The 12,896-nt window shown below is 37.9% G+C and overlaps 1 protein-coding gene across 1 annotated transcript in view; it reads right to left on the bottom strand.

Annotated features, from left to right (window-relative positions):
* hydin (HYDIN axonemal central pair apparatus protein) overlaps positions 1–12,896 on the bottom strand; it is an 81,355-nt gene that overhangs the window by 28,786 nt on the left and 39,673 nt on the right. Inside the window, exons 20-32 of the mRNA XM_056255010.1 lie at positions 12,625–12,768; positions 9,719–9,862; positions 8,598–8,911; positions 6,605–6,727; positions 5,386–5,548; positions 5,078–5,287; positions 4,839–4,979; positions 4,566–4,740; positions 2,109–2,242; positions 1,796–1,929; positions 1,584–1,720; positions 1,179–1,300; positions 625–816 (exon numbers count right to left, since the gene is read on the bottom strand). Coding sequence (XP_056110985.1) covers positions 625–816; positions 1,179–1,300; positions 1,584–1,720; positions 1,796–1,929; positions 2,109–2,242; positions 4,566–4,740; positions 4,839–4,979; positions 5,078–5,287; positions 5,386–5,548; positions 6,605–6,727; positions 8,598–8,911; positions 9,719–9,862; positions 12,625–12,768 — 2,133 coding nt within the window. The remainder of the gene's footprint in view (positions 1–624; positions 817–1,178; positions 1,301–1,583; positions 1,721–1,795; positions 1,930–2,108; positions 2,243–4,565; positions 4,741–4,838; positions 4,980–5,077; positions 5,288–5,385; positions 5,549–6,604; positions 6,728–8,597; positions 8,912–9,718; positions 9,863–12,624; positions 12,769–12,896) is intronic.

The raw sequence follows: 12,896 nt of genomic DNA, 5'->3' as shown, positions 1-12,896 counted from the left end.
CATAAAGACAAATGAATCTCAGCCCTACGGCAAACACATTTTAATATCCAGTAGATATAAATAATTCATTACTGTGACGAGTCTCTCTACTCTTCCTGCTACGGCTGGCTAGTGGGTGTGGCTATGAGACTCATCAAGGGAACGATGTCCACCTGTTCATCCCTCTACAAAAGTGTAGGCTGGCTAGTGTTGAAGGAGAGGTCTTTCTCTGGGTTACTTTGAGTTGAGCTGGTTTGTTCTTAGGTTAAATTAGCTTTTGTTATTTGGTTTAGTATTTTGTTTTCTGTGGTTGATACACTTACATCCATGCACCTCACAGACATTACAGATGACCATGTTTACTTGTTTTCTATTTTTTTCTATTTATGTTAATAAATGTTTATCTCTGCAACTCAATCACTATGTCCTCCATTTCATTTGCCACGGCTTTGAGCCGGTCATGACATTACTTAACCAGCTAATAATGATGGAAATGAACCTCAGACCCCACATGAAATCAAAACGGACTCTATTTACCTTTTCAATACATGATCATAGTCTTACTGTGAAAAAAATAATCAGTGCATGTTATTCAAAAGAAAAAAATGACTCTGGCTCTTTGCTTGTAGTGTAAAAGGCTTGTACCTTTTTTGGCTGTTTCTCCTGTCTGATACTCCACTCACAGGGCACTGGCCCGTCATTGTACAGCTGGATCGTGATCACCTGGCACAGGCCACACTGGATGGTGTCGAACTGCAGTGTGTCTGTTGACACTGTGAGGGAGGGCATGGTGACCTCTGCACATAAACACACCTGCACTTGGGGTCCCTTAGTCACCTGTCAAAGACACAGGATTCAGTGACACAGAAAATCAACAAAGGAGCTATTATGTACAATACACATAGCAGTGTGTACTATACGAACAATCTGCTAAATTTATCAAATTCATTCTAATTGAATACATTTTTATTACAAATATGTTATATTATCAGCATAATGTGAGAAGTTGAATAAAAAATGTCTTATTAATTTTGTCATAACATTTATTTGTCTTAGCTTTTTCTGCATAAAAAATGTCATAAAAATGAGTCATTATGATGGTGAATGTTTGCAATCAAAAAGGCATGACAAGTCAATATTTTATCTTCATCCTGTACTTCTTTGCTTGTCTCAGATATGTAATGTTGCTTTCATCAAACCTGTATGGGCATAACTGCATTGATCTTTCCCAGATTGGCCTCACGGGTATCAAACTTCACTTCAAACGTCTCTGTCTCACAGAAGGGCAAATTCTGCACCCTGTCCAATTCTGTACTAAACCCTGTGAGAGAAAAAAAGAATGAATATTAATGCAGTGGATCCTCAATAAAGCTATAATGAACAATTCTGTTTTTAGGTTTTTTGCCGATACTAACATACTGGAATAATAACACTCATAGAAAAAGCTCAATTTTAATCGAGCCACAAGCTTCATGACCAATCTAAACACATCACAAAGATTGACGACACCTACTCAAACATCTGTTTCGCTGAAATGGATGATGTCCAGAACAATAATCTCTGGCTATTTTAAATCTATTGAACATTCTGCGGTATGGACCAACCTGTGCCTGCCAGTGAGCTCTTGTCAGCTCTGAAAGATACAGCCACTGGACAAGTGTTGGTTACTTTGGCAATGTGAGTCACGATGCTGCCATTGATGACATACCCAAAGTCCAGTGTGTACTCGGGCAAGATTAACCTAAAGAGAAGGTCTATCAGACACACGCATTGATCGCTTGTAAAAAATGAAAGGTTTCTACATGAATACACTTACTTGCACAGCTTCTTGAGCCAGTTGTTAGTGGACCCAGTTGCTCTTAGATCAGTGACTTGGTGCTGTTTCTGAACAGCCATGGCATTTTCCTTCACAAGGAGCCGTTCTAACTCAATCTGCAGCAGGGCATCATACTACGGCACACGTATAAGGACACTATTTATAGTAATACACACAAATATGTACATACAAAGTTGTAATAATATTCTATATTATTATTATCTAATGCTATTCTCACAGGAGTTTAACGGATTACATAAGTAATTTATGGGTAAGCTAGGAAGAGGAATGTCCAATTATCACAGACACTCACAGTGGGAATGTAGTCGTCTTCAGGTGGCATCTCCTCCTTTACTGTGACAGGCCTGCTCAACACCCCTTCCCTTAATTTCTCATTCTCCACCGAGTCTTTTGCCTCCTTTAGCAAAGAACCATATATCTCTGCATCTAGCCAGTGAACAGAAAACACCTTAATAAGGTTTCATAGCCTCTTTCGAAAGCCCTATTCAATTGAGATTTCATTTCAGAACTGTTTGTGTGTACACAAATGTATTACTGTGTCTGTAATTTTGTCAATTTGTACAGGATGCACAATATTTGCAGGAATTTCAAAGATAGGTAATGCAAATGCTGAATTGCTTTCACACATAATTGACCTATTACCAATTTTGTTTAGAGAGTTGTTTCTCCCACACGCTCTTCCTCAGACTTGCCAGATTGAGGCAACGCAACAGGAACGAGCGACAATGGAAGGTGACAAGCCTTACACTGTAAGTTGATTTATCTGCTTTTTGATGCGTCTCTGGTCATAGAGCTTTTTAAATGGATACAGAGGCTTTTTAGGTCAGGTAGAATCTGCTAGGTCAGGTAGAATATGGATAATATCGGCTTTTTAGGTCAGGTAGATTAACTGGCTGTAGCACTGTTTTTCAGAGAAACAAGTGTTTGGACAAGAATGTTTCCTAAATCTCTGCAAACATATCATGGTATTTTTATGATTACAGTCAATTATAGTGCCTATGATTTAGGCACCTTCAAAGAAAAAGCAATATTAAAACATTCAAATGGTTTAGTTCAAAATCAAATCATCTTACGAATTGCTATTACAAATTCAACAATCTCTTATTATAGGCCTTATAGTGTGACTTAATGTCGAAGTATTGACCTTATGATGTAAAAATATCTCTTGAGCAACAAAGCCTGCCATTTCTTCACTCTTTAGAACAAACTGCCTGTGTTAGTAAAACAAAGAATCCGATCAATAGGTAATCAGAGAGCAACACACCACTCCTTCCTCAATAATAGTAGCACTATTTGCTCTATAACCACAAGACCTCAGTTCCCACTGAGAGCAAAACTGCTTGTTTCTAAGATAAATAGCACTCCTTCTGGCTGGCTGCATTTCAGGCAAGAAAATGGGTTTGAACGGTTCTAGCGCAGGGGCCTGAGCTAGTCCAAGGTCAAGACCATTATGTCAGTCAGCAAGCTGGCATGGTGTGACTGTGTTTGATTAAAGGTTAGGCGAGCCAGGACGCAGGGCTGGCCTCCTTTCAACTGTATTTGATGAGAGTGAAAGTTGGACCATATTCAGGAATTTAAAACATCCTGTCAGAAATTCGCAATGTGTCCGACCATTTTGTGATGCTCTGTTGGCCTCAGAATGGCTAATTCATTTATAAGATTCGATTAATTAGATCATATGAAGACGTGGTGTCTGACTTGGCCAATAACTTAATGGCTATACTCTTAACTCTTACTTAAAGCTCCTTTTCTTGTTTGAGTTGGCATCACTAGGATCTTTTTTGCCTGTTTTTTCATCCACTAAGTGAGAGAAAAGTAAGGGACCATTCACACAAAACGCATTCTCATGTGTACACAATGTTTAGAAATGATAAAAAAGAGCAGGGGTCTTGAGGTTTGCTTTTATGAGATGTATCAGAATACAATAAAGGGCCAAACAGCAAATTGAAAGCAACAGCATACGTAATGCTCGAGTGCAATATGTAAAAAAAAAAAAAAAAAAGTTTGATGAGGTAGATGCGGAGACACCTGTCTAGAGCGTGTTTATATAGAAAAACAATTAAAAATCAGAGCAGATGAACGCAAAAACACGTTTTGTGTGAACTTTTCCTAAGAGCACACTTGTCCTCAACAAGCCACACAATTTGAGGTTCATAGCACAAAGGTAAATAATTTGTGTTAGTTAGAGGTTTGGTCAGATCTCTACGTGCACTACCAGAAGTTTGGGGTCAGTAAGATTGTTTTATACTTTTTTTTTCTTAAAGTCTCTTATGCTCACCAAGGCTCCATTTATTTAATCAAAAATACAGTAAAACATTTATTACAATTAAAACAATTACAATTTAACAATTTAAAACTGTTATCTATTTTTATATATATATCATATATTCTTCTTGTGATGGCAAAGCTGAATTTTCAGCATCATTACTCCATTCATCAGTGTCACATGATCCTTTAGAAATCATCCTAAAATGCTGATTTGGTGCTCAAGAAACATTTCTTATTGTTGTCAACGTTGAAAACATTGTGCTGATAATCTTTTTGTGGAAACAATGATACTTTTTTAGGATTCTAAAATGTTGAAAAGTTCAGAAGAACAGAATTTCTTTAAAATAAAAAACGTTTGTAACATAGTGTAGTTTGTAACATCAATTGAATGTGTCTTTCCTTAATTAAACCATTAGTTTCTTTAAAAAAACAAAATCTTACTAAACTTTTGAAAGGTAGTGTATGACCGACAACAACTTACCTAGATCTCTAGGAAGGTCCAGACACAGTCGAGGGAAAATACCCTCTCCTCTTACAGTAATGACTTCAGTTTCATAAAAGGCCACTTGCAACTGAAAGGTCTTGTGAAAGACTTCTGGAATTCCTGGAAGGTAGTATACACTGAGCCTCATTTCTGCATACGGCTCGAGGTGACCCTTCAGAAGAAACAAAACCATGACAAATGATGCACTCGGGCCACAAATTTGATAGGAAGAAAAGTAGTCAGTGTTTTAAAACATGAAGAACATCTCACCTTGCTGGGGATGATGAGAGGCTGACCAGGTAACAGTTGCTCCAGAAAGAGTCCTGGTTCTCCAGTTAGAGAAGAGAAATCAAATCCAACTTTCCCTGTGTTCTTCAAAATGAGTTCTGCTTCAGCCACATGGTCAAACAACTGTGATTATGGGGGGGGTGGACAGAACAAAACCTTCCATTTATACAGATTGCTGGTGAATTAATCATATTGCTAATATGTTGAAAGTGTGACGTTACCTGTAAACCAATGTCAATGTCATTTGTGTCCAGTGTATACGAAACAAAAGAAGCCTGACCCTTGAGTGTGATCTCATAGGTGGGCCCACCTTCCACCTCACACAATGCCAACACATGCGTGCTGATGTCAGCGTGACCAAGAAATGAGAAGGTCACCAGCTTGGTGTCACCAGGCTGTAGTTCCCCATACAGTGAGGAGATATCAAAAACCTATGAAATAGATGAGAATGAAAAAGAGCAGCTTCAAAATGTATTATACTTTTAGAGAATATATCAACATTAAGGGACGAACGCAAGGTTATACGGACCTCTTTCACACTCACACTTGGATGCCCATTGGCTGTGAGATTGATGGGTTTGCTTCCCAGCTCTGTGCTCACTGGCCGTGTTGAATAGGTCCTATTCTGCTCTTGTCCACTACCATGATGCAATTCATCCTCTTCCAATTGAGGCATGATTACATCAGTCTCCCTGCAAAAATATAAACAATGACACATTATTAGTGGTTTTCACCAATCATTAGATCTCCATCTCTCTTACTTCACGTTCTTGTCATCTCTCTTACTTCACGTTCTTGTTCCGCCTTAAGGGTCAGGCGGAAACTAAATTGAGTCAAGATGGCCATTAATTACAGAAAGCATTAAATAATTTAACAGGTGTAATTTATCAGAAGAAAAGTTAACACAGAAAATCTCAGGTTCTGAAGAAAGGGAAAGGAATAGACTAAGTGCCCCATTCAGAATAAGTGTTGATGGAATCAATGTGTCATAATATGTTGTTTTCAGAGATAAAGCAAATCAAAAATCTTGTAAAAACTATTCAGATGGAAGGTTGTATTGAAGCTGAGCAGGCTGTGACAGTGGGTGTCATTATAAATGGAGTCAGCAGGGGGCACTGTTAATCAAAAGATGTAACTTCATTTTTTTTTTTGATAAACCAGGAGGCGATTACTTAGTACAGATAATGAATAAGCTCCACAGGACCCCTAGAAATTAAAACCAGTCATATCTAGAAAAAAATCCTTCTAAAATCCATCTGAAAATGTACAACTTTTGTGCTTGAATGGTATTTGTTTTAAAATCTGTGCGTGTTCAACAACATCTCTAGAACCAGGTTGAGAGCATAGAACACACGGCAGTGCTGAGAACGTTTCAGATATCAACGCAGTGAAGGGAAGTCTGGTGCAGGTGTTCTCAAAGGCTCAAGAGACACGTGCTGCCAGAAACGCTCGCTACGCTAAACAAACGCACAGATAGCGTCTCACTTTTACCTGCCCTCCTCGATATGAGTGCGTACGTGATGGGTGCTCTTGAGCAATCTAATGATTCTGTAGGAGGCTACGCTTCATTCTCTCATTATCAACTTGGAGAACCAGTGAAGAGCTGAGGTAATACTCAAAGGTCTGCTAACATGATGAGATTCGGGTAAACATCCCACTTTATATGTATCCTCATAATTCCTGCTTATTATCGGAGAGGCTTCAGGGAGTTGTCAGTCTCTAGTATCACACAGAAGCTGTTCTCAGACCTGTTTGGGTCCATCTTGCCGTCAGCTTCTCTCTGCTCTAACAGCTCCCACTGCGCCTCCCCACTCTCCTTTCTTTTCCCCCCAGCGTCTCCTTCAGTCCCTTGGCTCGTCTCGTTAAAAAACCTACCAGAAAAGAAGGAAAAAAAGTAATCAGTCTTATATCAGCCGCAGACACCACAAGAAACTGTCCATCAGCAGGAAATCCGCCATGTGCCGGGAGCCCAAATGGATCAACGAAGTGGTGCAATAATAGCGGCTTCGCTCTTGGTTTAATTACTGATAGGCTTTTAATTAGCAGGCTGGACAATGCATGCTAAAACCCCTGCGATAATGATAGGAAAGGTCATAGTCTTATTGGATCATGCACGAGGTGGGAAGCGAATAGTAGTGTGGAAAGTGATTAATCTTCACTGGCTTGCCTTGCACTGTAGCCCCATGGAGGCTATATCGATTAATCCGACGCAGGACATGGCAGCCACTAAACAACAATTTAAAACTATAAAACTCAACCCAAAGCAATCAACAGCTGAGATTTAAAATGAAGCGTTGTGTAAACAATTTTATTTTATTATTTGAGACCAGTGTCTGGAAGTGTGTTAAATATATGGACCTATAAGACGAGATGAAAAACGCACATCATTGCGATAATTAAACGATTTTAATTCAAACATGCTATATATTTGAGATTAATCAGATATATACTGTATATACAACATAAATATATTACAACCGCATCTGTACAAAATAACGGATAATGCACAAGTCATCCTAGCCGTTTTACATTTTGGAGAATCGGTGGATAATTTGTGTGAATTTGTAGCTCATTCATTTGGTTTCGTGTGATCTGCTTATTCCCCACTGATTGCTAGGTTTAGGGGAGAACCTCCTTTATTTTCCAAAAAAATCATACATTTCCATACGAATCACATCGTACAAATTCATATGAAATCATCACCTTGTAAAATAGTTACGTTTTCTCATGAGATCAAGTTGGCTAGTCAGAATGTAAGTCTCTTCACAACAACAAACTGACACACTGATGATGAATTACTAAAAAACATTCACAACATTGTTTTAAAAATTAATTGTAAACTCAATGTTATTTTAAACTTTTTTTTTTTTTTTTTTTACATGTTTGTGTTAAATGTTGAATATATAAAATGTTTGAATAATTGGTTTGGCGCTTTTTTAAATAAAAGATTATTTTCATTATTTTAATTAAAAACTGGTTCTACTCTAAAGACTAACTCAGTTTCTACAATGGTTCCACTACAGGGCACTGAATGCTCTGTTTTAAAACACAGAGATCAAATGTTTGACCGCTATTCTAAGTTGCTCCATTTGAACACCTCAGAGACTGTAAATGCTGATGACCCATTATTTAATCACATGCTTCTCCACTATTCACTCCCATCAGCAAAGTGTGAGCTGTCAGCTGCATCAGTCTATCATATATCATCACCCGTTTATTCAGTTATAGCAAGTTATTCCATTTCCTCTCAGGGCTTGGAAGGCTTGACTGGACATCTGTCTGTCTTTAACATCTGAGTGCTGAAATAAAGCATCGATTGCTTAATCTTTAGGGGCTTTTCGTTTAATTCCCTTCAATTTATTTATTTATTTTTTGTTGTTGTTTTTTTGTCAACAGAAAATCAATACCCCTTGAACATTTCTCTCAAGAATTCGCTTATGCCGCCTCTGAATTGCTAAATATCAGCTTAAGTCCATACAGTCTATCCCTGTTTCTGCAGTGGACTACATTAAAATGCACTGGCTTGGAATTAAAGGACAGCACAGCCAAATTCATTCTTTGGAGAGGTGTCCCTGTGCTCCTAACCATTTTAGTTAATTCCAAAGGACTACAAATCACATTTTATGGACATCTTTTGTGGTTCATGAGGGAGAGTAGAAATGCCAGATATTTCAATTTTGGGTAAACTATCCCTTTAAGTTTAGATGTATTATTTGATACTCATGTTTGTGTTGTTCCTACCCAATATGGCATTGCTGTCGGTCTACCAGGAAGGCCCAACGGTAGGAAACACAGAGTGGGCTGCAGTTGGTCATGGTGAGCTTGTGACGGGATTTTGTGTTGTTGAGAATGCAGCCAAAGTCCAATGTGGTGCTGGAGAACTTGAGATTAGGGAAGTGAACCTCACCCCTCAGCACCACCTGATCCTGCTGAGGGTGGCCATGGTAGCAGAACTCCAGCACGTCCTCAACCACACGGGTGAGACGGTCCTGTCGATACATGGGGTTGAAACGCACCCATAGCTCTTTCTGAGCTCCGACTGCCAGCACCAGACTCTACAGAAAGAGAAGAACTATTAGACTCAGTCTGAAAGACCAAAACTTCAGATGCATGGGTCAAAGTAATGGAAAGCATTCAAATCTGGCCAGCAGTCATATCACCCTGTAGCCCAAGACTGGTTGCCCACTGAAGCTAAGCAGGGCTGTTCCTGGATGGGAGACCTCCTGAGAAAAACTAGGTTGCTGCTGGAAGAGGTGTTAGTGAGGCCAGCAGGGGGTGCTCACCCTGTGGTCTGTGTGGGTCCTAACGCCCCAGTATAGTGACGGGGACACTATACTGTCAAAGAGACCCGTCCTTCGGATGAGACGTTAAACTGAGGCCCTGACTCTCTGTGGTCATTAAAAATCCCATGGCACTTCTCGTAAAAGAGTAGGGGTGTAACCCCGGTGTCCTGGCCAAATTCCACCCATTGGCCCCTGCCAATCATGGCCTCCTAATAATCCCCATCCACTGAATTGGCTCTATCACTCTCTCTCCTCTCCACCTATAGCTGGTGTGTGTTGAGCGCACTGGCGCCGTTGTACTGTGGCTGCCGTCGCATCATCCAAGTGGATGCTGCACACTGGTGCTGCTTGAGGAGAGAACCCCTGATAAGATTGTAAAGCGCTTTGGGTGTACAGTAGTACATATGAAAGCGCTATATAAATGCCTCATTCATAGTGGTAGATGTGCAACAATAGGATAAAATACAATTTTAAGGTTTTTATTTTGCTTTTGGAAGCCATAATTAATGACTCCCACTACAATGTAGTTACACTTGCCATTACTGGTAAATAAACAGCAACTATACTTAACCTGTTTACCTTTGAGGTTGTGAACTGTTCATCCCCGTCATAATCACACAATCCAAAGGGCTCACGCAGGGTCAGTTCCATAGAGAGGTTCAAGGAGGACACACTCTTTAGAACCAGCCTTTGATACAGCGGAACCAGAGACACATCTGGAGCCTGAGAGTCAGACAAACTCCATAAATATGTATGGTGGTAGGAGTTAGATAAAACAAAAGCAATAAAACACAAAATGCAACCGTTCAGTTTGGGGTCAGTAATTCTTTTTTTTTTTTTTTTTTTTTAAGAATTAATACTTTTACTCAGCAAGGACACATTTATCAAATATGACAGTTAAGACATTTATAATGTTACAAAGGATTTCTACTTCAAATAAATGCCGTTCTTTTTATATTAAGCTGCACAACTGTTTTCAACATCGATAATAATAAGAAATGTTTCTTGAGCACCAAATCAGCATTTTAGAATGATTTCTGAAGAATCATGTGACACTTTAGACTGGAGTAATGGCTGCTGAAAATTCAGCTTTGAATATTTACAGGAATAAATTACATTTATGAAATACTAAAATTGAAGAAAAAAAAAAAGTTATTTTAAATTGTAATATTTCACAATATTACTGTATTTTATAATCAAATTAATGCAGCCTTGGTGAGCATAAGAGATTTTTTCAAAAACATTTATATCTTACCAACCACAAACTTTTAAACGGTACTTTATATTTAAAATGGCAATACACAAAATCTACTGTGACCATACAAAGTATAATCTTGCATAGGGACTGAGACTATAGTAATATGTGGTGAGGATGTGATATTGAGACCAGCTATTATTAATGCTATTAGACACAATATAACTTGCAAGGACAAATATCAGTTATTTTTGCATGTTATTGCCAATACTTAAAAGGCAAAATTCACTCTTTTATCTAAGTCTGAGTTTTCCCTCATCATCCACTTTCCTCTCATCTCTCTCTCTCTCCCCCATTCCCTACTCGCTCTCTTTAATTGCTTTATTCCTCCAAGCTCTACTAAGGGAGCATTCAGTAAATCTAGCAGCACGGGCTGTCAAAACACAGACGAATGGGACAGAGTCAGATAAAAAGATATAAATAAATTTGCATTTTTAGTTCTAAGATGCAGACTTACAAGGTGCCTGAAAACAGCTGTCAGAAGATGTGTGTGAAGAAGTTTATGAAAATATGTATAGCTGCAGCAAAAATGTGAGAGAACAGGAATCTGACAAGGCTGGTGGTGTTGTGTGAGCAAATGTGTGTGTTGAAAGAGATAATAAAAGTGAAATAAGGCAGACAGAAAATCATTTTCATTATAATGATGGTTCCTCCTGAGCTCACTGTGCTTATTCTACAGGTTTTTTTTAAAAACAGAAGAGGACTTGAGATGCCAGGGCATCAGTGCTGAGCTGTGAGCTGGGGTTCAAATGAATTTGCCATCTCAGCTCACTTACAATCATTTTGCGAATAAGAAGTAAATTTGGACGGCTCATTTGAATGAGTTGGACATAACAGCTGCATGGTCTTTACTGTCAATACTTGAGGCAGCAATCTATTTTCGATTTCAATAGACCATAACATTTGTCCATGCCTCAATCTTGTCTTAATGCAGTCAAGTGACTTACAAATGGATCGAAATTGATTGATTGGATGAACAGACGATATATATCTCTTCTGTACCATTCATAAATTAGGCTTAAATCCTTTACAAGGGAGAAGACAATTGCCTCAATCTAACCACACACTGCAGACAATTTTTTTTCTCTGCTTCATAGAATGTGAAAGGACATTTGATAAAAGGGTACATGTTCAGCCACTGAGTTACAGCACAGATAATGGACCTGACATTTAACTTACACACATTACAATATTGACAATATGAGTAATTAAAGCGATAGTTCACCCAAAAATGATCATTCTATTATCATTTACTCACACTCATGTCAGTACAGAACACAAAAGAAGATACTGTGAAGAATTTTGGAAACGTTTCAGGTTCCACTGTATGAAAAATAAAAAAAATTCAGAATATCTTCTTTTATGTTCCTTAAAAAAAGAAAGTCACACAGGTCTGGAACGTCATGAGGGTGAATAAATGATGACAGTATTTTCATTTATTTTCATAAAATGAAAAAATGTCTTAATATTAAATATCCCTTTAATATTAAGAAATGGGTAAATGTGGTTGCGGTTTTGCAAGGATGAGGAAATGAGAGCCAAACATTTAATATAAAAGTTTAAACCTTTAAAACTCACCTGTATTAAACATGAAAATGCAACTAAATAACACTAGACGTATGCCACCAGTATGACACCAGTTACTGCATTAACTTTGGCACCCCCCCAAAAAATAACTACATTGAAAACAAAGCAGAAATCACAACTAAATCAAAAATTCTAAACTGTAAGTGTTGGATAAGTTACTCTAAAAAGTAATTCATTACTAGTAACTAATTACATCTTCAACAGTGTAATTCGTTTACTGTACTAATTACTCTCTCTAAAAAAGTATTGCATTACTTATTACTTTCTAAATTTCATATCAACCACGACCACTTGAACAATACAAGGATAGACATAAAACTGCTATTTTGATTCTTTCAAATAAATAATATAAAATTGCATAAGTTATTCTTAAACCGACCAAAGTATTTAAAGTGAAAAGGGTGCATTAAAAACATACAGTATATTTAACATTAGATGTTAAATTTTGATGGTAATCCACTATTGTTTCATATAGAATCGTTCTATAGTCTATACACTATTTAATGCAATCACATCAGGAGTACCTTTCCTTTCATTTTTCAAGGGAAAAGTAATTAAATTACAGTAATTAATAACTTGGTGATGAATTACACCCAACACTGACTATCATAGCCCTTGATGGTAGAGAGAGATTTTTGCGAACCTTTTCAACATAGAAGCTGATTTGTTTGGAGGAGATGTCTACTGCTGGGGAGACGAATTGGCATGTGACATCTGTAGTAATGATGCACTCCCTCACATACTGACGCCCGACAACAGCATAGCATACAAGTTTTTCCATAACCACCTGCAATTCATAAACACACATTTAAAAAACACATTTATACATATATCTTTTCGTATTCTCAATTTATGAATGGATGTGAATCATCTTTGAAAGTTTAATTTTTAAGAAACCCAGCTCAGCCTTGCACT

The sequence above is a fragment of the Rhinichthys klamathensis genome, unplaced genomic scaffold (genome assembly GCF_029890125.1).
Source record: "Rhinichthys klamathensis goyatoka isolate OS25496 unplaced genomic scaffold, OSU_Roscu_1.1 h1tg000005l_1, whole genome shotgun sequence".
Lineage (NCBI taxonomy): Eukaryota > Metazoa > Chordata > Actinopteri > Cypriniformes > Leuciscidae > Rhinichthys > Rhinichthys klamathensis.
The sequence above is the reverse complement of the archived record's forward strand: the minus strand, read 5'-3'. Positions and strand labels throughout refer to the sequence as shown.